A 26,053-nucleotide genomic window follows, 5' to 3' on the forward strand; every position below is an offset into this window, starting at 1 on the left:
TCATTTGTTTATCTTACCAAGCATGTGGTTCTTGCCTCACAGGGTCTAATTTTGGACATGATTCCTATAACATGATTATGATATATTTTACAAATAAATGATTGTCAGGACAATATCAAGCAAGAAAATGCGATTATTTCAATACTAGACATGACTAGGTATCCTATAGTTATCAAAAGACATACACAATAAGTGATTATACATGATAGTCAAATGTGTGGGTTACACGTAAATGAATATGGAGTTAAGCAATGGAATGATTCATTCATGAGTCTTTTTTGAGTTCATTCTGGTCCATATATAATGTATAAAAAGGGTTTCTTTGCCATTCTCTGGCAAAGGACTTTTCTGTGAAGACAAAGGTTTAAAGCCCTTCCCCCTTAGGAATTTCAGTCTGGTTTCACTGGCTGGGGGGGGGGAAGTCAATGCAAGTATTTAACTTGATCTCCTGGGTTTACATGTGATGTCCAGCGTTGCATTCCAATCACAAACAATAAATTTGACAATCTCTTCTTCGAATTAAAATTGTCAATAATTGTTCTATTGGTGTTAATGTTGAAAGCTGTTGTGTGAACAAGTTGGTTGGTTGGTTATCTTGCTTGGTTCTTGTGGCACTAGAACTGATTTATGACTTCCTGAGGAATTCAGCTCATGTTTCAATGCACACAGCTCTGATAGACTCTTTGATTTGTCTGATTTGACTCATTTCTGCTACAATCCTTTTATTTTTCTTCCATGTTAGTCCCACTGCAAAAGTTTTCAAATTTAGTAAGATTAATAGTAATAGATAATTTTTTTTAATCTAGATTAATCTCACTGTGATTTTGAAATTAATCCAGATTAATCTAGATTAAAATGGCTCATTCGAATTCTGTGGAAGGCCTTTAGAATATGTGTGTTACCCAAATAAATTTGACAAACAGTAAGTCTTTGAGAAGGGGTTTATCAAGCTAGATGGTGCATTAGAAAAGGGGCTCATCTCCTGTTTCCAAAATGCATCACAAAGTGCTTGAAAAAACTGTAAACTACTGTAATTCCACATTGCACAAGGTGCAATCAACCTTACATATGTTTCACACCAATGTTTAAGTTTTTTTCAAGTTTGTAGGTGTCAAGTTACAAAAACCAAATAATTAAATGTAAAATAGCACTGGATAGTCTTCAATGTAAAAATGAAATATACTATCAAACCTACATTTATTGAGACACCTTCAACATTTCTCACATTATTACAGTTTTGCTATATATATCAAAAATTATATCTGGTGTCTGAATAATTTTTGCTTTGACTGTTAAAACTACAAAGTAATTCAGTCAAGAGCAATGAGTGATTTTCTTTTATTTTCTTGGATTAACATTACAGCAGCCAGCAGCTAAATTAGGCGCGGTCACCTTAAGAGACGATGAACGCATCCAATATAATACACATCCCATTTTTTCCTCAACTGTTTACTTTCACTTAAGAAATAACTGACAGTTTTTTCGAGCATAATTTCCAAGGTGGATATTTTGACATATTTTGTATGTATTTGTCGGCACAAGAGCAAAAATAAGCAAATTCGATGTTCAAGTGTTTTGAGACGCCTTTCTCTGCGTGAGCCCTGAACACCAACACACCATGAGTACTGAATTGGGCTCTTTCACATCTTTTTGTTTGTTCAAACTGCGATTTGTATTTGTTCGTTCAGGTGCAGGAGGGACTTCAAGGAGAACTTCGCAGAAGAGAGCTCGGTTCAGTGTCGCTGTCCGTGATACACGGCTCTCTCTCTCTCGTGGTTACTCGCGCTCTCACAGCGCGCGAGTAACCAGCTACTTCTAAACTACTTCTTTAGTTTAGAAAATAAAAGTTCATAACAGAGGAGCTGTATTCAAATTAATTATATGCATGAATTACTGTATTTTAATATATTGGTAATGAATAGGCTACATTTTAAGATCTGCACAATAAATAAATAAATAAATAAATAAATAAGTGTCACCTCATTGACCTAAATATCATTATTTTAAAACAAATCCACAGCATCTACGAAAGCCCCCAACTAACATAGCTTCTAAGGTGTGTGTGTGTGTGTGTGTCAATAAAAACAGAGTCAAGGAATGGATGGTGCTTACTGTAAAGTTAATGAATAATAACAAAGACTAAAATATAAATACACACACAAATTCTTTATACCTACATGACCGAACGCACACACCAATAAAATGATTTGGGAAGTAAGAGGTTAGTGCAGCTGATATGTAAGAAAGGGCCTCCATGATGTTTTACGCTCCTTTATATTTCAGTTACACACAAAAACACACACACACACACGCACACACACACACACACACACACACACGATACAAGCAAATCATTTTCAATTTACTTTTGTGGCGGCTCCTCCTGGCTGCTGCTCTCTCTTTCATGACATCAGGTGCTAATGCAATTGCTTGGAATCACCAAGCACCAGGAATATCTGACATAATATTCCCTCTCTCCCAATTCTGTCACTGCTTCCTGGGTTTATTCTCTTTTTGTTTCATTCTCTTTCTCCCTCTGTTTTATTTATTTGTCTCTAAGCCTGTTGGTCTGTTGACCCTGACGAGACCTTCATATGAATGAGCGAAAGAATTAAGAGGCCAAAGACGAAGCAATGAGCAGAATATGGCAGGGATGGAGACAGAGAAAGAGAAAGAGGCAGACAGGCAGACATTGGAAATCTGTGGCTGGAAGAGGTATATATACTCCTAATGACTAAAATGAGGACAGAAATGGGGAGGAGGGAAAATGGAGGGAGTGAAGAGTAAGAAAGAGGGATGAAATATGGAGGAATAGAGGGAAAGAGAGAAATATTGATTACTGGGGTGAGTGTACGTGTTTGGCCTGAACAAACATGCTGGCAATCCTCCAGTTTTGACAGACAAGGGACAGTTTGAGAGTGTGTGCGTGTGTGTGTTGTGTGTTATGTGAAAGGTAGGTGGAAGAAGGGCGCTTGGAGAGTTGGAACGCATGAAAGAGCATCCGAGCACATTCCACAACAGCATATTACTGTTTTTGAGTCACATCAAATTAACCTGAAATAATCATAGCCTGAGCTTGTCAATTAGGAACCCACTGTGCTAATGTTGTGCAAAAGCAGCAATTTACTGCCGCTTCCACAGGTTGGAGACGTGGGAAGTGCACAAGCAGACCTGAATTCATCAAAGAAAGCCAAAAACATTCAACAATATATCATCCACATGGAAAGGACTTCTCTGTTGCTTACAGACCCCCAGGCAATTCTAAAATACTACAGAGTACATTACTATAACGGCTCTCTATAAATCTACATAGATCTCTAGTGTCCTTGACTGGTTTATTAAATATTCTGCGAATGATTTATTTTTAGAGCGATTCAGATATGTTCAATTCAGAGACGTTTTAAGAGATGTTCAGTTAAGATTATTTACAATGAAATAATTATAAGCTCATGATGTACAGCATTGCATGTATATTTAAACAGTTACCAGATTCATAAGCGAGCACAAGGTCATTTAAGTTTTTTTAGTACAAAAAACCTGCACTTTATTGGTTATATCATTAGATGCATGTATAAGGAACAATAACATATTATATTTTACATGATTATATATAGGCCTACAAGACAAATGCTGGTAAAATTTCTAAATATAAATTAAGGCATATTTACAGTCTGAATTCAAGTACTTTTTTTAAATTCAATGAATATATAAATAAACCACCTTATGTGTTCCACAGAAGAAGTAAAAACTAAATCATACAGCTTGGAATGATATGCGGTTGTGTAAATACTGAAAATTCTCATTTCATTTCAGTAAATGATGAAACTTCTCATCATTTACTGACCCTCATGTCATTCCAGACACATAAAACATTTGTTATCTTCAAAAACAAATTAAGATATTTTTAATGGAACCTGAGAAGATACAACCACTTTATATGATAAAAAAAGTTTTAATTTATGGGTTTATTCACAAGTTAACAATGATCATCACACATAGAGAGATTATATCTCTTCCACAAGGCTTGGATTAAACCACTCAAAACATTTGTATACATTTTACAACGACTTTATGACCTTTTAGGATCTTCTATGTTTTGGTCACCTGGACTTTCAATAAAGGGACAGAAACCTCTCAGGTTTTATCTTAATTTGTGTTTCGAAGATGAATGAGAGTCTGGAACGACATGAGGATGAGTAAATTATGACATCATTTTCATTTTGGAGTGAACTATGGCTTTAAGGTACAATATACAGCCACCTACTCTGTTGGAGTATCAACCTGTATATAGCATAAACATGACACCAATATTTATTTGCTTTATTTTATTTTTTTAAATCACGCTTATATAGTTTATATCTGTATATTACAACAGTATAAGCAACTTACCAACAGTTCCCTGCCCCTCACTTCGTGAAGAAACAAACAAACCCAACTAATGGACAACAAAATGCTCCAGACGAGAGATGGACTACATTCACACATGCTGGCTGGAGGCCTTATGCACTGACAGCTCGTGATCATTATGGCTGAGCTCAAGGCTGCATTCCCTGCACTGTACTGGCAGAGAGTGCGCTCCTCTATACTGCACGGCTGTAAACACAGCTCGTAAAATGCTTCGAATGCACCGTAACGACTAACGCCATCGAAAGCACTTTAGCTGACAAACGATCACGTCATCCATCATCTTTCCACACAGGCACAGATCCTCGTCACAACAACAAAGCCCACACTGCACTGCATAAAACATTACTAAACTATTTAGTTACCCTGAGTTTGTTAATAGCGCTCAACAGCGATGCTGTATCACCATAAAGAGTGAGTCTAATCTAGTTCACCTCTAAGATCTCTACTTCAAGAGTGCAGTTCAAAGTAATCTTATCCACAAGACAATAGCTCCCTTATCTTCCTCCTTTACCAGATTTTCACCTTCAATCTCAGCGGGCTAAGAGAAAACAAGCTGTATCCCCTAATTCTCTCATCAGCATTAAACAACATGCAGGCTATTATGCCTCGACAAAATTGAGAAAATCAAATGTTTCCATTCTGTAGGGTGTTTGTACAACACAACTAGTGGAAAACATGAATGGAATCACAAAATCTAATCATAAACAATTACTGTATAATGTGGAATGTCACATAATTTGGCAAATGTAAGATTAATTAATTCAAAGTAGATTTCTACACATAAATCAAATTGTGATAGGTGCTATTGTCCGCAAATACTAAACCCGCAAAAAGGAGTCTTAATATGAAGTCTGTGTGTTTTGCGAGTCTCTATGTTTTATTTTAATGTGTCTTTACATTAAGGTCAAATAGAGCGCTTGCTGGCAAATGCTATTTACACTAGCTCTTTCCACCAATGTTTGGTTGGGACACTCGAGATTTAAAAAAGACGCAATTAATTCAGTGTTTTCAGTGTAGGTAGTAGCACCTAAGACTTTCAAACATGGCTTTTGACACAATCGACCCGGGTTCGAATCCACCTTTTTCCAAGCTATATATAATCACTTATACTCTATGCGCCTCATTTATTAAACACAAGCAGAACAAATGTTTGTTTAAATCGTTCGTAAAGTCGTGCTGACAACTTTCAAATGTATTAACAGTTTTTGTATTTTCAAAATGTAAGTTGGTACAAAAGCAATGTACAATTGCTCCCTACCATGTGTCTTCTTTTTGGCAAACTGCACGGCCATCATAACATTTTACAAGTTTGTTTGCTCTTATTATTTTACTGTATCTGAGAGTTAATAACTGTTTAACTGTAAGTAACTGTTAACAGCACTCATCACTGTCACATTTTACCCAGCCTTTATAATCATTGGAGGATGAGCGGGACAAATCCCACACCGACTAACTATCCTAATTGTACTGAACAATGACTGAACAACAGAGTTAATATTATGGGTTACTGCATTTTTATATTCAGTAATATTCTTCAAAATAAGATAATAGTAATGTTATTTCCATGGATATTCCAAGTCATAGCAATCAAAACGTCTCAGCTGGAAAAACACTATGCCACCAAAGCTTCTCAAGTGCCACCATTTGGCTGCTTTTAGAAATGCTCCTGGCATTTTTCAGCTAGCTAAAAACTCTTTGTTGGACACACGTTAATTGAATATTCGTTGTTTGGCATTTGCCCTATTTGTCTTTTTTGCATTTATGAAACAAACTGGAGACAAACCTGAGAAAGGAGTCTAGAATAATCCACTACGTTCCTGAACACATAATTTATGTAGCTAGCTGTAATGCATAGGTGGGGATTATGCCAATTGTGAATAAGCATGCACACCATAGACTATATAAAACATGGACATAGTTTCTGTGACGTCACCTGTAGGTTTCTAAAGATACATTTTTTAAGCCCAAAGTGGGCACAGCCGGCCGTCGCCATCTTGGCAGCATGTCACTGTGTGTCATAATCAGGCGGCAAGGAAGTCGACCGGAAGTTGAAGTCGGCCGGGTGCCGCCATCTTGTAGCAGAACTTCACTTGCGTTAGCATTCCCATTGACTCCCATTCATTTTGGCGTCACTTTGACAGCGAATAACTTTACATCTGAGGCGTTTAAAGACTCCGTTTGTCCATTATTTATTTCTAAGGATACATGACAATGTATAAAGGGCTTCATTACCTTCTATGTTACATTATGGACCCGTAGAAACAGTTTTTGTAAAAATAGGCTAACGATTGCGTCACACCACTTTACTCTCTGTCGCATTACCGTACAGACAGGAGGAGAAGCTCGCAGGCAATTAATTTAATATGGCGTACTGGCGTTACATTTTAAAATACTATACAAAATAATTAATCAGAATACTAAGTCCTGCTCACTCACGCCAAAGAACTCCCCGCTCAAGCTCGCCGTCTCTGCAAGAGTAACGATGGCAGTTTGCTCGCACAGCTACTAGAAGATTTACATCTGTCAAATAGGTTGCTGACGTCATCAAGCTTAGTTTGAGTCTGTGCGTCAGAAATGGAAGTGCTAAAAAACGCTAAAAATGGGCTTCACTTGTCTCAATTGAGTTCCAATGGGGTCGCTTTGTCCATTTCTTTTACTGTCTATGGTCATAATAATAGAAAATGGGCAAAGAGGCCGAACGGGGGTGGAGCTGGTTGCTGAAACCACGCCCACCTAGCTCGACAGTGGTGACAGCAGTGCAATCCAACTGTCACTCAAGTGGCCACGCCCTTAATTATGCAGAACTTTAAGGCTTAATATAATTTAAACAGATGAGTTATAAAAAAAAAATCACCCCCTCACAGTTGTCATGAAGGGTCTATACAAAAATAGCTGTATAGACCACAACCACTTTTTATATCAGGCCGTAAACATATTTCTCCTGTAAATTTGAGCATTTTAACATGGCTGGTCTATGGGATTGACTCCCTTTTGGCCAGTCGATGAATTGCAGTTTAATTAACTTCCGTGTTGGTTTCGAGAGAAACGGCAATGTTGCCGCTTGGTGCACTCATGCTTTATTTACTAATGATTGGAATTTATTACGAATGTTTTTATTATCTTTTTTATAATATTTAACTATAAAATCTGATGTTTACGGAAATTTTGTTTTATACTTTTAATGTACAAATATACTGAGGTGTAAATAGTATCTGCCAGTAAAAAGTATAGATAGTATAATTACTATTTACACTTATTGAAAAGATTGCTGCTGTTCCACACATTTTTTTTTTGCAATCATATGGTGTAAATTCTGTATGATGGAGAATATCTATAGGTGTTGATATTCTTCAGGTTATGATCATAGGCTGTAACCTGTCAGTGTAAATCCTGTAAAAGCTAGAGATGCTTCCAACAAATAGTATCATATTATTCAAATCTTGATTGTATGATTGTGGGTGTGGGGGTTCTGACAAGACATTGTGAGATTGTGCAAGACCTTTGAATTCTTAATCCGGGCCTCTCCATTGCGCGTACACACACGGAGAGCCTCATCAGTCAGTGCTTGCCACGCAAATATTGATTTGTCTTTCAAGACTTGCGTTTTAACTGACAAACGAACAGAAGAAAATATGTAAACATGCCTGTATTCTTGCAAACATCGTCAGCCATGTCTTATGTGAATGTAAACAGTTGAGTATGACAACACATGTGAATCAGTATCAGTGTATTGGATGTGTGAATTATATCAGCATTCTATTCCTGCTGTCTGTGTTTTTAATGTTAAAAAAACAAAAGACAAGGAAATCACTCACTTTTCTTGACTGAATAGCTTTTGTAATTTCAACAAGGATTGATTTGTAATTTATGCAGTGAAATTATTTTACATTTATTTTTTTATTTCTGTACTTCTATACTATTTCTGTAAAATGACTAAACAACTGAAAAATACATTTTATTTTCTATCTTTGCTTTTTTTTGTATTTATTTGTGCTTTTGCATTTAGTTTGATTATTTGTTATTATTATCTTTATTTTTATTCGATTGTAGTCCTTTTTTTCCTGAACATAGTACATACCAAACAGAACCCCACCAAACCATGTCCCCAAAAGAGTGAACCGAACTGAAGCCTGAGTAAAATAAACAATTACATCCCTAAAACAGAGCTGTCCACCGATTGGTAAGCTGTTTAAGCATTTACATCCTCAGCAACTTAGTTGGTAAACCAAGTAGCCAGAAAGTTGCATATCTATGGTAGGCTGATAAATAGAAGGTTGTGGGTTTGAATCCCACAAGGAGCAATTCATGAATTATCATAATTGCACTTTTGGGCAAGACACTTAACCTCAGGTTTCTCCAGGGGGGCAGTCCTTTAATAATTGTACTCTTTGTATAAAAGTGTCAGGTAAATGATAAAAGCAAAAAGTGCTCTCAGAATTTTTTTTCTCCCAAAAATAGCACCATTAGGCCCTGACAGAGGTTTATGAGAAAGTGCACTCCTGGGCCTTCACCTTCAAACCTCACATTTCTGCAATACACTAAATGCAGTTCTCATTTGGCCTTATTCCCACCTTTAGAAAAATCGTTATTTCTAACACGGCATAATGCATATGTCTGAGAGAAGTCGGTGCCCCCTGCAAAGCATTTCACACATATGAGATGTAACTCAGGATTTCAATACGTGTGGAATGAGAGGAGTGATGCAATATTCTCATATAAATTCATTTGTCACATCAGAGGACCATTTTAAATGAACCAGTACAGGCAAAAAGTTTATTAAAAACATAATAAAACTAAATTAAAACATTATATAAAAAATAAAAATACTTTTTTATATACTGTATATACACAGGTGTTTCTCAATAAATTAGAATGTTGAGGAAAAGATAATTTATTTCAGTAATTCAACTCAAATTGTGAAACCCATGTATTAAATAAATACAATGCGCATAGTCTGAAGTAGTCTAAGTATTTGGTTCTTTTAATTGTGATGATTTTGGCTCACATTTAACAAAAACCTACCATTTCACTATCCCAACAAATTAGAATACTTTATAAAACCAAAAAAAAAAAAACCATTTAGTGAATTGTTGGCCTTCTAGAAAGTATGTTAATTTACTGTATGTGTACTCAACAGGTGATCAGTTTGTGGTACTGCTGAGGTAGTATGGAAGCCCAGGTTTCTTTGACAGTGGCCTTCAGCTCATTTGCATTGTTTTGTCTCTTGTTTCTCATCTTCCTCTTGACAATAACCCATAGATTCTCTATGGTATTCAGGTCTGGTGAGTTTGCTGGCCAGTCAAGCACACCAACACCATGGTCATTTATCCAACTTTTGGTGCTTTTGGCAGTGTTTGCAGGTGTCAAATCCTGCTGGAAAATGAAATCAGCATATTCAAAAAGCTGTTCAGCAGAAGGAAGCATGAAGTGCTCCAAGATTTCTTGGTAAACGGGTGCAGTGACTTGACGACAAAACACAATGGACCAACACCGGCAGATGACATTGCAACCCCAAATCATCACAGACTGTGGAAACAACACTGGACTTCAAGCAACTTGGGCTATGAGTTTCTGAACCCTTCCTCCAGACTCTAGGACCTTGGTTTCCAAATGAAATACAAAACTTTGGACCAATGGCAGCAGTCCATTTCTTCTTCTCCTTAGCCCAGGTAAGAAGCCTCTGGTGTTGTCTGTGGTACAGGAGTGGCTTAACAAGAAGAATAAGACAACTGTAGTCAAATTCCTTGACACTTCTGTGTGTGGTGGCTCTTGATGCCTTGACTCCAGCCTCAGCCCATTCCTTTTGAAGTTCTCTTAAATTTTTTAAATCCAGTTTGCTTGACAATCCTCAGATTGGTTGGTTGTGCATCTTTTTCTTCCACACTTTTTCGTTCCACTCAACTTTCTGTTAATATGCGAACAGCCAGCTTATTGGCAATCAATTTTTGTGACTTACACTCCTTGTGAAGGGTGTCAATGATTGTCAGAGACCATTTTGAAGGCTCAGGAAACCTTTGCAGGTGTTTTGAGTTGATTAGCCGATTGGCATGTCATCATATTCTAATTTGTTGAGATCGTGAATAGGTGGGTTTTTGTTAAATGTAAGGCAAAATCATCACAATTAAAAGAACCAAAGACTTAGACTACTTCAGTCTGTGTGCATTTAATTTATTTAATACATGAGTTTCACAATTTGAGTTGAATTACTGAAATAAATTAACTTTTCCTCGACATGACAATTTATTGAGAAGCACCTGTATTTCTCATACTACTCTGCCATCTTTAATTTATTTCACTGAGCTTATCCCAGTGGATTATGGGATTGGCTTCTCCATGAAGAACATTTTAAAATTTGGTCAAAAGTACTTCTACTATTGTCACAGTTTGTGTGAGAAAAGGCAGAATGAAGAAGAAGAAGAATTGTAATGACATCTTAATATTCCACAACAGGTACATCCAAACAGGGTAGGTGCGCGCGCACACACACACAGGGTAACATTCACAATAACTGACAAACTACAACACAAGAGACAGGAACTAATATAGGGCCCATAACGAGGAGCAGACAGGTGAGCAAGGTGATTAACAAATAATGAGATCAGGATCAACCAGGATCAAAAGGACATAGAGGGAGAAACACCAATCAACAGTCCACAGGGGAATGCGACTATATGACAACTATACAGTATTTACATACCAAAAGAGTAGTATGTCTATATAAATAGTATATAATAAATAAAAATAAGAAGATGTACACCTATTATTTCTGCCAAATATGTACTTGATGGACATTTTACAATCCCAAATTGAGGCCACAGCATTGGAGTCATGAATGACACATAAACAACGCTGTAGGTCACATGACAAAGCCATGTATATAGTACATCTGGAATTCATACATACTACTCTACACTATTATATAGAACTAACTTTTTCATGTTTGCACAGTAAGTTCTTCATCAAATGTAGTACCTGCTCAGTATGTGTTTTTGGACACAGCATTAGTGTGTACGTTAACAAATGCATATAGCTTTTACATTTGTACAGAATTCAATTCAAATAAATGCAATACAAACAGCTGAAAAATAAACAGCCAGCTGACAAACGGACATTTCTTTTAGAGCCTTAAAAAACAGAAATCTTCTGTATGTTGATATTGGCCTTAAATAATAACCAATCCACTTGCCTTCATTGTGGCTCAACACCGCCACAACCTTCACTGTCAGAAATAGCAGGTCCTCGATGGCAGCCTCTTTTTCATTATCTCGTAATTTATTTCACTGATGAAGGCAGGAAGCAGAGATGTTTGAAACAGCAGCCACATCTGAACAAATAAACAAGAACAACATTACAGAAAAAAAAAATCTCTCAGTGTGAATTTTCTCAATTCTTTGGATAACCTGAGAGCTAAAATGAGAAATCTGTGAGCTGGCCTTTCCACACAGCCCTCTATGCAGCAGTTTTGCTCACTTTCTCTCTCACTCACATTTTCCCACTCTACTTCTGTCTTCTGTTTGGAGACCCTGAACTGCTTAAGAGGTTGAAGAGCACAATGTGTAATACTGTGAAAAATGAATCATGGGTCTTGCAATTTTCATTAAACAAATTAAGGCGATAATTAATAACAGTGTTTCACTAATAAAACCAAGTGATAACTTAACGGGGTCATACAAAAACACCTTTTTTTTACCATCAAAATGAGCTCTGTTTTAAGCAAGCCATTCTAGTCCATTTTGCTTTAAATGCTAATGAGCTCTGCTGACCCCGCCCCTCTTTTGTGTGGGGTGTTGAGCAGTACTGTTTACTTTAGCCGCGAAACTTGCTTACTAGCACATATTAAGAAAGGCGATTTGCAAAGATTCATCATCTTCTGTAGATGAAGCTTGAACACGAATGATTCATGCAAACATAGATGCATAGATGAACACAATGGTGGAGACCTTACAGGTCACTCAGGTCTAAGGTAAGAAAGCCTTGTCAATCAACCATCGTGGGAGGGGCTACGTCATTCTGACAGGAATCTCAGAACAGCCGGATTTGAGAAAGAGATTTTAAAATAGGGATTAAAAAAAAACATTTATCATTATGGGATGGATGTTTATACACACTTCCAACACACATTTATGTTCGAACAACAACAAAAGTGAATTTTGCATCTGATGACCTCTTTAAGCAATTTTGATGCTTAAATTGAGGAACTGATTAAGCTGATTTAATTAAAGGGGACATATAACATTGCTAAAAATAACATTATTTTGTGTATTTGGTGTAATGCAATGTGTTTACATTATTTTAGACATCACCGACATTATTTTTACAAAGCTCATCGTTCTAAAAAGCACGGCTATGGGATTTAAATCCTGCCATGATTCAAAACTGAAAATACAGTTCTGAAAGGTTGAAACTAAGTGTTCGAAAACTCAAAATCTTACAAAAAAAAGTTTCGCAAGTTCGAAAAATAAGATTTGCAAGCTTGCAAAATGTAAAAAAAATAAAAAGATCTCTGCAAACATTATGTTGTTTTTGAGATTTCCTTCTTCAGAACTGCAACATTTTTTTAAGATGTTGCGCAAATAATTTTTCAGAGTTTCAAATTTGTCAGTGTTCTCCCAGTGTATAGTTTGTTTTCAAGATTTGAAACCTTGTAAATGGTGATCTGAAAACTGGTGTGCGAATGTGTGAAAAAAAGTTTTGAAACTCTGAAAACAGAGCTTTGCAGGCTTGCAAAGTGGTAAAAAAAATTAAATCTCTTCAAACATAATTTTATTTTTGAGTTTTTCTTCTTCAGAAGTGCAACACTCTTTTTAATGGTGTTGTGCAATCATTTTTTCAGGGTTTCGAATTTGTCACTGTTCTCCCAGTGTATAGTTTGTTTTCAAGATTTGAAACTCTGTAAATAGTGATCTGAAAACTGGTGTGCAAATAGGTGAAAAAAAGTTTTGAAACTCTGAAAACAGAGGTTCGAAAGGGCGAATCTTATTACATTACATTACATTTGCACTCCTATGCAGACTATTTTTTCAGAGCCGAGTTTACAACACCCACTTTGCGGAGATACGCTCACACAGTTGTGAGTTTGCGACTCACGTGATTTGTGGCAGTGTTGTCACGCAGCTCTGCTCTGAAACTCTGAAACTCAGACTGAGCGAAAATGAAGCTTCGCAACGTCGTAACTAAAAAAAAAAAAAGCCTGGAGGGAGGGCCTTCTGCTCTTGGCCAATGCTTTGCTGTCTGCTGACGTACAGTCCAATCACAAGTCGTATTTACCTGAAAGGTGGGATTGACCGACTGCTCCGCCAATGACAAAAGCGCACAGGATACGCAAACAGAGGATGCGCAGATTTCTGGCCACAAGACGGTCCCGGATGACTTGCGGTCTGGTTCTAAAATAAGGTTACCAACTTGTCGCTGGAATTCACGGTACAATTGCCAGTAGCCACTGAGTTTACCTCTGATAGTCCGGCGGTGCATCAGTATACACACTTTCCTCACCTGGCGACTCACTTTCCTCACGCATTCCTCATGCATCCAAAATAATATTTAGATATTATATTTAAATATTCAGAAAGGTGTACAGTGTATGTTTTACTTTTATTAAAATATTTCAGTAAAATTATAAATAATTGCCTATTACAAATTTATGAATGCATGGTTAACTTTTTTCTGTAATCACTATAGGCTATATGTATTGAGACATTTTAAAATCTATATTTTGTAAAAATAATAAAAAATATTTTCATATATATATATATATATATATATATATATATATTGTGAGCCGTGTCCCGGGCACCCATCAGCGTCACCCTGGCAACAGAGGAGATCCACCTGCACACAATCACCGGGGGCTGATCGGTCCCAGCTGAAGCCGCTCAGAGGACGACTACAAAAGCTGCACCCGAGAAGACACGGGTGAGAAAGCTCTTCAGCAGAAAGCCAGCTAATGGTGTGTATCTTATCTCTCCAGAAAGCGAGTGACCGACCAGCCCGCCACCTGAGCACCGGACACCGATTCCCCTTGCACTCAGCCGGCCGGCGAACAGGATCACGCAGCACCGAGGAGGAGCACCGGACACCCCTGGCACCTTTACAAACACAACCACCAATAAATACACCCTCCGGGGCTTTAAACTTTCACCACAGCCTGACGTGTGATTCTTCAGCCCGCGACTATATATATACTGCTTAAAACGGATATTTTCCATATTTGACCCTCTAACTCTAACACTCACTATTCTTAAAAAAAAAAAAAAAAAAAAAAAAGAATAATTAAGCTTTCTAATCTTTTGTATTCTATTGGTTTTCTTTTATTAACAAAGGCAAAAAAAGACCTCTAACACTAGCTTGCTCTGTAATTTTTCTATTCTATCTGTTATCTGTATTTCTTTATTATATTATTTAAAAGCTTTTGTTACGTGTAAGCTAACTGAGACTTGTTATAGAACTTGTATATGTTTTTTTTTTATTGCTTCCATTGTCCTCATACGCTGTTTGTGACGGATTGAGAGAGGATGCTTGCATTTTGAGTCACCGACAAAAACCCAACAAAAACACGTCCTAAGAGTCCAAAAGCATTCACTTTGCAATGAAGCTTGCAGAATTAATAAATACATTTAGAATGTCCTTATAATTTAAGCCATGAAAAAAAAATGTTTTACATTTTTATATTCATTGAACATTAATTCTTTAGTAGCAGCACGTGCGCGTTTTTAGCATAGACAGGCGCGACATGTGAACGGCCCTTAACACGGTGTTCTGTTCCCTGAATTCATCAGAATTTCAACGAATCAAGTGAGCCAGTGATTAAACAGTCCATTCAAATGGACTCTTTTGTTTCCTTTCTAATAGAATCAGCCATTTTGAACGAAAAGTTTGATTTGATCATTCAATAAATACTTAAACCATGATTTTGCTGTCACCTACTGGCGGTTTTATTGTCATCATTATTTTTCAATGACAGACCTAAACCATACAAGGTGCCAGTACTACCAGCCCACCTTTCAGGTAAATACGACTTGTGATTGGACTGTACGTCAGCAGACAGCAAAGCATTGGCCAAGAGCAGAAGGCCCTCCCTCCAGGCTTTTTTTTTTTTTAGTTACGACGTTGCGAAGCTTCATTTTCGCTCAGTCTGAGTTTCAGAGTTTCAGAGCAGAGCTGCGTGACAACACTGCCACAAATCACGTGAGTCGCAAACTCACAACTGTGTGAGCGTATCTCCGCAAAGTGGGTGTTGTAAACTCGGCTCTGAAAAAATAGTCTGCATAGGAGTGCAAATGTAATGTAATGTAATAAGATTCGCCCTTTCGAACCTCTGTTTTCAGAGTTTCAAAACTTTTTTTCACCTATTTGCACACCAGTTTTCAGATCACTATTTACAGAGTTTCAAATCTTGAAAACAAACTATACACTGGGAGAACAGTGACAAATTCGAAACCCTGAAAAAATGATTGCACAACACCATTAAAAAGAGTGTTGCACTTCTGAAGAAGGAAAACTCAAAAACAAAATTATGTTTGAAGAGATTTAATTTTTTTTACCACTTTGCAAGCCTGCAAAGCTCTGTTTTCAGAGTTTCAAAACTTTTTTTCACACATTCGCACACCAGTTTTCAGATCACCATTTACAAGGTTTCAAATCTTGAAAACAAACTATACACTGGGAGAACACTGACAAATTTGAAACTCTGAAAAATTATTTGCGCAACATCTTAAAAAAATGTTGCAGTTCTGAAGAAGGAAATCTCAAAAACAACATAATGTTTGCAGAGATCTTTTTATTTTTTTTACATTTTGCAAGCTTGCAAATCTTATTTTTCGAACTTGCGAAACTTTTTTTTGTAAGATTTTGAGTTTTCGAACACTTAGTTTCAACCTTTCAGAACTGTATTTTCAGTTTTGAATCATGGCAGGATTTAAATCCCATACACGGCCAGCTATCCAGTGCGTTGTGATTGGCCGAATACCTCAAGCATGTGGCGGAAATGTTATGCCCCTTATAATGTTCATGAAACTTTCATCTGTAAAATGCGCTGCACACACTCAAATATTTGGTTTGTATAACACTCTCTGGATCGGTGTTGTAAACAAAACTTAAACACTGATTTCTAGTTGTGTCCTCTTTTGGAAGGCGAAACAAAGTAGTTTTGTAGTTTTGTTATAATCAAATACAAACTGGTCTTACTGAAAATCACAGACTTCTAAAAATCAAATTAAAATAGCTAATTTCTCTAATAATATAAAATTTACTGTGTCACAAATTAAATAATTTAGCGGATTTTACATGATTTATTCAGATAAATTTTATTAAAGAAATCAAGCTTTAAAAAATACTCAAAAATATCAAAAATAAAAAAATATTTTAACTGTAGATAGCACATAACATTTTTCACAGTGTAGTGTGCCAGCCAATCACACAGTGCCTCTGCCTCAAATGTGCACATTTCTGCAGTTATGCTGAGTCAATTCAACCCAGCACTCTTCTGTTCCCATTCACAAAACAAAGAAACACCTATGAATCCTCCCTTTCACAAATCACAACCCTAATAACTTCCATTCACCAAAAACAACCCCCATGGCCTCAATTAACATAACAAGCTAAACCTAAGACTTTAATTCACCCAGTTTATCCATGCTGAGAAAAGAAAGATCCTGTCCATAAGGAAAGAACAATTTCACAAGCCATTCTAATCAAATCGATCCCCTGCAATTCATTCACTGCATTTACAAAAGAGAAGTTAATTCTCCTTAATTCTCCTCGTCCCCCCCCCCCCCATCTAAAATCATGACTCCCTTAAACTTGATTTCTTAAAACACCATGCCATGTATCCACCTATTGTCACCAACTACTGCATCAAACATTTTTCCCCTTTTTTAATATTTCCAACCCAGGCTAATTAGAAAAACATTCCTGTAGAGACACTTCTTCAAAATTATTTTATTTTATTTATTAGTTGCTTCTTGCACATTTCGTGTCTGAATTCTAAAGTGAAATGTCCAGTAAGTGGCTAAAATGTTCAGTTTATTCCGGAAAATTAATCTGCCAATGATTTTTAAAGGTAGTTGTTGCTCTTATCATTGCAGTTTGGAAATTTAATGTACGTTGAGTCCAAAAAGGTTAATGCTTTATTGTGTTAAAAAATAAATTACCACCTAACCGAAACCAAAATCTAACCTAATGGACAGTGTTGGACAGTGCTGTAGCAACCATGCCATTTTAACTTGCTTTTAGAAGTCTCTGTACTCTTTTATTGTGAGCACAAGGTGTACCAGGTGACCATGTCAGAAAAGCCAAACATATGAGGCTGGTTGTATGACAAATCAAATGTCAAAATGTATTAGTTTACAAATCAAGCAATATGGTAAGTGTTTTGAGATCATAACACAGTATTCTGCAAGGAACTGCAGGAAAATAAGTCTTTATTAATTGATAATCTGCCCCTTCGATCATGATTGCTTTGAAAAGTTGTTGTACTTTAACTGCCACTAGCTGTCATTTCAGCTTGAAACTATAGTTGTATGTATTGGTACATTTTGCAAAAATATAGTAATGGTCAGGTTTTTCCAAAGAGCCTATGTTGAATATCTGACTGCTATTCAGAGGCTGTGCATTGATGAATGGGCTCCTGGAAACTCTTACCAGCCAGCAGCTGGCTCCGAGGACCCTCGAGTAGAAGTTCAGCACCATGAACCTAGATGGGGGTCTCTACATGATGCCCTGCCTGGGGTTGGCTCAACCAGCACATCCCTTAAGCTTCGCGGCACCACTGAGACCCTGAATCCTGCTTTCTGTCAAGCACAATGGAGTGTTTTAAGGATTAGAGCCATTCTAAGGACACATCGGGGGAAATGCCTTGAGTCAACTTGAATCATAAACCACCCAAAATCTATGAACCCCTGGGCAGTGTCTGCCCTGAGCTCCGCCTTCATCCTCAATAACACCACCAGTCCTCAGAAGATCTGAGCTTCTGTATAATGCACAAAACATCAGAGCACCTCAAGGTTGGTTATGGATTTCTTTAACCAGTGTGGGCCTCGGCATTTCCTTTTTTATTGTACAGTTGGATTTAACTAGAGGAGCTAATTTATTGCAGCTCCAAAAGAATGTAAGCCATGAACAACACTGGTAAATGATGTGTGCAAGTCAAGCTTCAGCTGTTGAATCAAAGCTCATCAACAGCTACCGAGCGCTCAAACGGACTTTTAACTAAAATCTTATTATAAATTACCAGGAATGGCCTGCTCCTGCCTCCACCCACAGATTGACTGACTACCCACCATGAGTATTAGTTATTCATTGGTTGCCTAGATTAATTACACATTCTCATAAAAAAGAAAAAAAAAATACTTAAAAACCTCATCAACTTGGTTGGTGGTTTAACAAAAAACAACAACAAAAGAACTGTTGCTATGTGGTGTGCCACTCCACCATTTGAATATGACTGAGATTTAAAGTGCCCTGGAGAAAGAGACCTGACTTCCAGAGAGAAGTGAAAATAAGCAAGCCAAGAGATGCAATCCATCAGAGAGAATGGCCTGCTCACTGAGCACTACAATTATCCAGCAAAAACACACCGATTTAGATGCAATGATAACACAACAGTCGGGTCAACAAAGCAATACTTTTTTATTATTATTGACTCAAACAGTATACATTAAAAATGCTATTCATTTGTGAAAAGACTTGAAAGACTTGAAAAAAAAAAGTAAAACCTCTTCAGTGCTTAGCAGTATTTAAACATCTTTTTCCCTACATATCAGTGTGTCATACAACATGTGGTGCAAAAAAACATGCAGAATAAAAAGAAAACGTTTAAAAAATTATACATTTATGGACCCCTGAAGACCCTCAGGATTGTATGTCAAGGTCAATAAGCATTTTATCATGATTTTACCTTTTTATGGCAAGGAAAGTTCAAGTTGTAAAATTTCATTGGTGGAACGCACCAAAAACGTAACATTTATGAATGAATAATATATACATTATATATTTTTTTTTATAAAGAAAAATGTTATATAAAAACATGCTATTTTGTATGATACACCACATGATGTTTTTAAGGTCAATAAATGTATTATTGAAAATGCTGTCAACGCTTTTTCAAAACCATTTAAACCCAACATGAATATAAAGACTACATTGGCACATGCAAATATGCCAAATACATTTTTAAAGGGGGGGTGAAATGCTATTTCATGCATACTGAGTTTTTTACACTGTTAAAGAGTTGGATTCCCATGCTAAATATGGATAGATGGAGCGGAATTTCCTTATATGGGTCCTACGGGCACTTCTGCCGGAAGAGCGCGCGCTCCTGTATAGCAGAGCACTGAGAGGCTGAGCACAGACATTCACTGATCAGAGCGAGAGCGTCGCGAAAAGTCACAAAAGAAGTGTGTTTTTGGTTGCCAGGGCAAGACAACACTGCACAGATTACCAAAAAAAACAGCATTAAGGGACCAGTGGATGGAGTTTATTTTCACAGGGCATCAACAGAGTTGTGCAAGTGTTTGTGTCTGTTCCCTGCATTTCAAAGATGCTTGTTTTACAAACAAGGCCCAGTTTGATGACGGATTTGCGTATCGTTTATTTCTTAAGGATGATGCAATCCCAACGGAAAAGGGTCATGATCGTGTGTTGGAACCGCAGGCGGTGAGTAAAACTGCTTAAAATATCTCTGCCTCCTTGTTAGTGTGTCCACCTCTTATGCCGGAGACCCGGTTCGAGCCCCGCTCGGAGCGAGTCGTTGCTGCTGCTGCTCTCGTTCAGTTTCAGCCTCGGGATCTGATTCTGGATCATAAATACACGGCTGAATCTGACTGTTAGCCATGGTTTGTTTTGAATGATGTTTTTTTTTCCTCACGGTAATGTCACAACTTCCAAACGCTCTCAACGCAAAAGCCTACTGGCGCTCGTGATTCTTTAGCTCCGCCCACACGTCTTTAGCTCCTGCCGGTCGTGTTTTTCCGGGAAAAATTGGTACAGACTATCTTTCTCTTATTAATATAATAAAACTAAAGACTTTTTGGAGTTATGAAGGATGCAGTACTACTCTATAGGTACTCAAGATTAACAGGATATTGAGTGAAAACGAGTATTTCACCCCCCCTTTAAGAGATTATTCATTCTATATCGTGGACACTCAAATATGTCATTGACTCAGTCGTGTCATCTACAGTATGACGCAGCTAAAGTGTTTTTTGTCACAGATGAAGGAGTGATCGTCATGTCACGCTATGTGGGTTTTCTTCAGCGGCAGCCCAAACAAGTGTATTGTTTTACAATTCTGGCAAATCGAGAATGAAGCCTTTCAAAAAACCTAATGAAGCATCTGATGAGCATCCAAAACTGAAAAGCGGTTACAGTTCTACATGAGCAAAAGTGAATGTAGTGCTCCTATCAGTTCAGTGTGGTGGGGAGTGAATGGATTGGGAGCCAGTGAAGTGGCACAGGATGAGTGGGGAGGTGCTGATGAGAGGAGATGAAGGAGGAGGAGAGGTAGAGCTGAAACACAGCACGCTTACAGCATCCCTCCTCACACCTCGCAAACACACACCGCTGTGAGGAGTGAGCTTCACTGACAAGAGCTGCATAATAACACTCAACACACACATATATAACACAGTGTGTGCATTGAAAAAAAAGATACTTTGGACCAACTCTAATTTGTCAAAACCAAATGTAGCCTATTTGGTTTTCTCAAACTATATGGTTTGGTTCAAACCTTTTTTATTTATTTAATATTAATTGAACATTTTTATTTTCACAAAGACTTACAGTAAATATTCCTTAAAAATACTGTTTTAATATTTTTTAGGTAGTACTATCATTACAATCAGCAATATATTTCTGTCACAGTTTCTTAAAGTAAAACTGAACTTTTATTTTGACGGGTTGTTCTGAAGACCTCTGAGTTGCTGTTTGTATGTGTTATGATGGTAAAATGCGACGGTTCTAGGAATTATATTCATGTGTTCATGTGCTGGTGAGGTGGCAGAGGCTGAAAACACAGTGGCGTGTAAAAGAAACTGTGGCATTCATTTATACAGAACATGATTCATATTTAAATAGTGTTTTAGCGGCTTAATATTGACACAGACACTAGTCTATATCATTTTTTGATTTACGTTTACTGACCTACTTTTGATTCATTAATTCAACATTTGCCAAATTTCAAGACATTCCGTGGTATACAGTTAATTACATTTTTATGACTGAATTAAGCGCAATCAAATTAAAGCAATCAAATTAAATTAAAAAATGTTTAATTGAATTTGATTACTATAATAAAGAGCTTAATTATTATTCTGATGTCTTTTTAAAATATGCAACATACCTGTTATATACTAAAACACATAAGGGCCAAATAAATAAATAAAAATAAAACAGACAAGAATTTCTGCCATCATTAAAACTCAAATCAACATTCCGCAGGTGTCAAGCGAAAATACTATTTAAACAAACTTGCTTCTTTTAATTTTCTCTGTATGCAGTGTTATTTGTTCTTAGACAAACTGAATAAAACCCATTTAAACCAGAAACCACAATTTTCAATTAGACCAATATAAAAATGCACCAAACAAAAAATGTGAAATAATCAATGTGAAATAATCCACAATGAGAGGGACGCTCAGGAACAAACTTGCCCTCTTAAAACAGAACAATTCCTTTGTGAAGTTTCTTCTATATCCGCATTGACAACTTGGCCTGGAAACAAGGACACACATCAAAATAAACTCTCTCAATCAGTCACACACACATGCTTTCACACCACATCTGGCCTGTCCTCACACACTGGGTGCCAAAAAATAAGCCGGATACACACTGTGCACATCAACACAATCTTCATGGACAATCTTACACTCTCCCAGCTGTCAGCTTCCTCCTGCGCCTGCCTTAACAACACACATACTCCGACATACACTTGCAAGTGAACACTTGGCTTTACCCACTAATGTGTCATTTTAGGCACAGATGCGTAGGGCGACCAAACACACACACACACACACACACCATAAAATCTAGAGGGCATGTGCTCACATAGCATATGTTTAATCACACTTACACTCATGTGCACCCCAGCACTCTGCTGCATAGTCAGATTGGCACACAAACATGCTGCCTTTAGCACCAATGCAATGCACACAGCCTCTTTATTTAGGAGAGCATTGCCAAGAAAATAAATGTAAATGTAATCGGAAATGGTGGCGTTACTGGCCTCATCTGCCCTCCGCTGAACAAACCATGACCCTTTGTTTGACATGGTCATTATTAAAGGTCAATGAGGATTGCTGTTAACATGACAAAAAAGATTGTTTTACAGGTGACTCCTGCTTTTTGTTATCTTTGCTGTCGTGGTAATGTCTGTTCGCTTGCATGTCACAGTGTGTTGCGAAACATAATTAATGAAAGAACAGGGAGACATGGGAACTGGTAAGAATTAAAATATCATCACAACTGAAAAGGCAAAGGAATACTGATGTTGGTATTGTTCACCCTAAAATGCCTATTCTTTCATCAGTTGCTCACCCTCATGTCAACATTCATTTATCTTAGAAACACAAGTGAAGATACTGTAAATGAAACCTGAGAGATATTGGTTTCTCCAGTGCAACTCCATTATACCAAATGCTGATGCTTCAAAAAGTTTAATATAAAAAAAGATTAGGAGCATGTGGTAAACAAGGAAGCTCAACCATACTTTTTTCATAACAAGAGAACAAACCTAACTGGTTCTTGTAGAAGTCACCTTTGAGCTTCAGTTTAATTGATGTGCTCCACCCTTAAATGCATTGTACAGTATGTACAGTTTTAGTGTTCTTTAAATCTTTAAAGTATTCTTTAGTATGTTAAAGTATTCCAAATGGAATATTGATGAAAACACTACAGAATATTTTTTTAAAATGTGCTGTGCAACAACAAATAGGAGTAAGATATAAAAATGTTTGAATAAAAGGAATATTTGAAATGAAATATTGTAAAAAAAATAAATAAATAAATAAATAAATAAATACATTTAAAGCTTTGTACTCTGCATCTACATTTCGCTACATTTTTTTTTTTTTTTTACTGCAGATTCAACTTTATGCCTAACCTTTTCTTCTCTCTCTTTTCTTCCTTGCATATCTGACTTGAATTTCCTGACCGCACATCCATTTCCATTAAAAAGTCAGCAATGGGCCAGCAATTTTGTACATTTTGTGAGTAACCTTGAGAACTTTGATGAAATTCTAAATGTCAAAGCAGGTCTTACTACTTTGAGGTGTAGCCACAAACACCAGGGTCATATTGCATCAGCCAAAACTATTTTATCATTTAGTGTCAAATGTCAAATTATCAAAGTCATCAAGTGTCCCTTTAATTAAAGACCATTAAACCCATTGAGCACAGTACAATCAATTTTAAACAGCCCTTTTCCTGAATTCACCCTACTTCATTTTCAAAAGGCTTTGTATGTGTGATGATCAATGTTTATATAAATAAATGAAATCTGTTCATCATATAAAGTGATCCTCTTCAGATACTCGTATTAAACCGCTCGATTCATAATGATTTCTTTTACACCTTTATGAACTTATTGAAGCTTGAAAGTTTATGGTTGCATGGACTTTCAAACGAGATACAGGAATTCCTCTTTTTCATTCAAAAAGCCTTCATTTGGGTTTCAAAAATGACCAAAAGTCTTATGGGTTTTGAACAATAAGAGGGTGAGTAAATGATTCCACACTTCTTGTTTTTTGCAGCATCTGAATGCATATTTATCATCAATTCACTTCACCGTTTAATCCTGACTGGTCAGAATCCCGAGCGAGGCCACATCCATCACTTTAATGTTGCTTGAAGATTGCATATTGAGCCCTTCGGATGGGCTTATTCAGCATGCAAAATACTATGCTATTAGTATGTATATTAGACTCAAGGTAATCTCTCCAGGTACCTTTTGTGCAGTTGCCCCTAATTACCGCGTGCGGTAAGAAGAAAGAGCTGATAAAAGAGAGAGAGAGAGAGAGAGAGAGAGAGAGAGAAAGGTGTCTGACAACGCGAAGGAAGGAGTTCATAATTCCTGTACTTTTTAACGAAAGTTGTTGGGAAAACTTTACTGAGGCAACCTAGCAAAAAAATGCTTAGTGTCAGAGTAGCACAGTTTAAATCAATGTATCATTTCATAAATGCAGCCTTGTGTTTTCCTATTTCTTTGAAACAGATGACAGTTGTTGCCCAATGAGACAGTTGAGTTTTATTATGGCAAATTATGGCAGTAATAACACAACAACACCCTCCTCTCTTCAATCATCGAGACAGCATATCTATAGATATTTAAAAAACTAAACACAGTAAGTATTCCTAAACACACGTATTAAAAAAATAAAAATAAACAGGATAGGTATGCTGGACACTAAAGCCCCATATCATATTTCAGATATTAATAATTCAGGAGATGGAAACTACATGGCAAACAGTTGTTACAATCAGATGGAGATGCACAGATACTGTACGAACTTGGATGTAACAGAACTGCTCATATTTCTACAGAAATATTACTGACACACCAACATGCACACCTGTGCATCACATGCTTGATTACACTTACAATCTTCCTGTCTTTGCCCATCTCTCATTCTCATTCTCTCTCACACACACACACACACACAACTGGACTGAAGATGAATACTTTGAACAAGCAATCTATACAAAATGAATATTTGTACTTCATAACTACATTTATCACATTTTGAAAACAATAAAAATGAGGAATACAGAAAAATTCTGAGGATTACAACTATGCAGCCAATGTAGCCAATGGAGATTACAACTCCAGACAGCTTTTACAAAAAAAAAATTATGTAGTGATTTGTTTATATTAAACCTGTTCTAACTGATGCTTCCATGACCATCACAAGTCAACAAAACCTCATATCAGCTAGCTAGATAATCGTATCTTGATGTCATATTAACATCAGGAGAATTTGAATCAACATTTAGTACATCACAGAGGATAAAAAACACAAGTAAACAAGCTATATACTCTCCAAAAGTATTTCATTGTAACAAGATGTGAAAATGTAATATGTTAGCAGTTTTACGCTAGCATTACTTTGTAAGTGACTATGAAAATGAATGATAAAATTCTCTCTCTCTCTCTCTCTCTTAAAAAACATCAAGATGACTGACACAATGTAACTTATAGGCTCATAAATTACTGGACAATGAATGGACATTTAGGTTACAAATGTTACAGTACAGCACATTGGATCGCTATCACATCAACCGTTACTGAAGAGCCTTTGAAAGTACAAAGACACTCAAACAGCCAGGTTTAAAAAAATCCCATTCATTTTATCCATAAAGGCTTGAGTACACTAAATGACTTTTAAAAACGTAACAGATTTTACAAAAACTGGGCATCATACATTTACTGACTTTGTAATGGTCACAGAGGAAAAAACGGACCATCATACACTAAATGACTGAGGATCAACACCAGACTTTAAAGGTCCCGTTCTTCGTTGTACCATGTTTTAAACTTTAGTTAGTGTGTAATGTTGTTGTTAGAGTATAAATAATATCAGTAAAATTCTAAAGCTCAAAGTTCAATGCCAAGCGAGATATTTTATTTAACAGAATTCGCCTACAAAAAAAACGACCC

The 26,053-nt window shown here is 36.7% G+C and overlaps 1 protein-coding gene across 2 annotated transcripts in view; it reads right to left on the reverse strand.

The window, feature by feature from the left end:
• Positions 1-26,053, reverse strand: part of LOC128030776 (glutamate receptor ionotropic, NMDA 2D) — a 74,022-nt gene that overhangs the window by 40,877 nt on the left and 7,092 nt on the right. Inside the window, exon 2 of one of the 2 annotated variants that reach the window (XM_052618733.1) lies at positions 11,594-11,731. The exons of the other annotated variant lie outside the window; for it this stretch is intronic. Coding sequence (XP_052474693.1) covers positions 11,594-11,599 — 6 coding nt within the window. The 5' untranslated portion in view covers positions 11,600-11,731. The remainder of the gene's footprint in view (positions 1-11,593; positions 11,732-26,053) is intronic. 2 annotated transcript variants of the gene reach the window in all.

This window comes from Carassius gibelio, chromosome A16 (assembly GCF_023724105.1).
Source record: "Carassius gibelio isolate Cgi1373 ecotype wild population from Czech Republic chromosome A16, carGib1.2-hapl.c, whole genome shotgun sequence".
In the NCBI taxonomy this organism is placed as follows: domain Eukaryota; kingdom Metazoa; phylum Chordata; class Actinopteri; order Cypriniformes; family Cyprinidae; genus Carassius; species Carassius gibelio.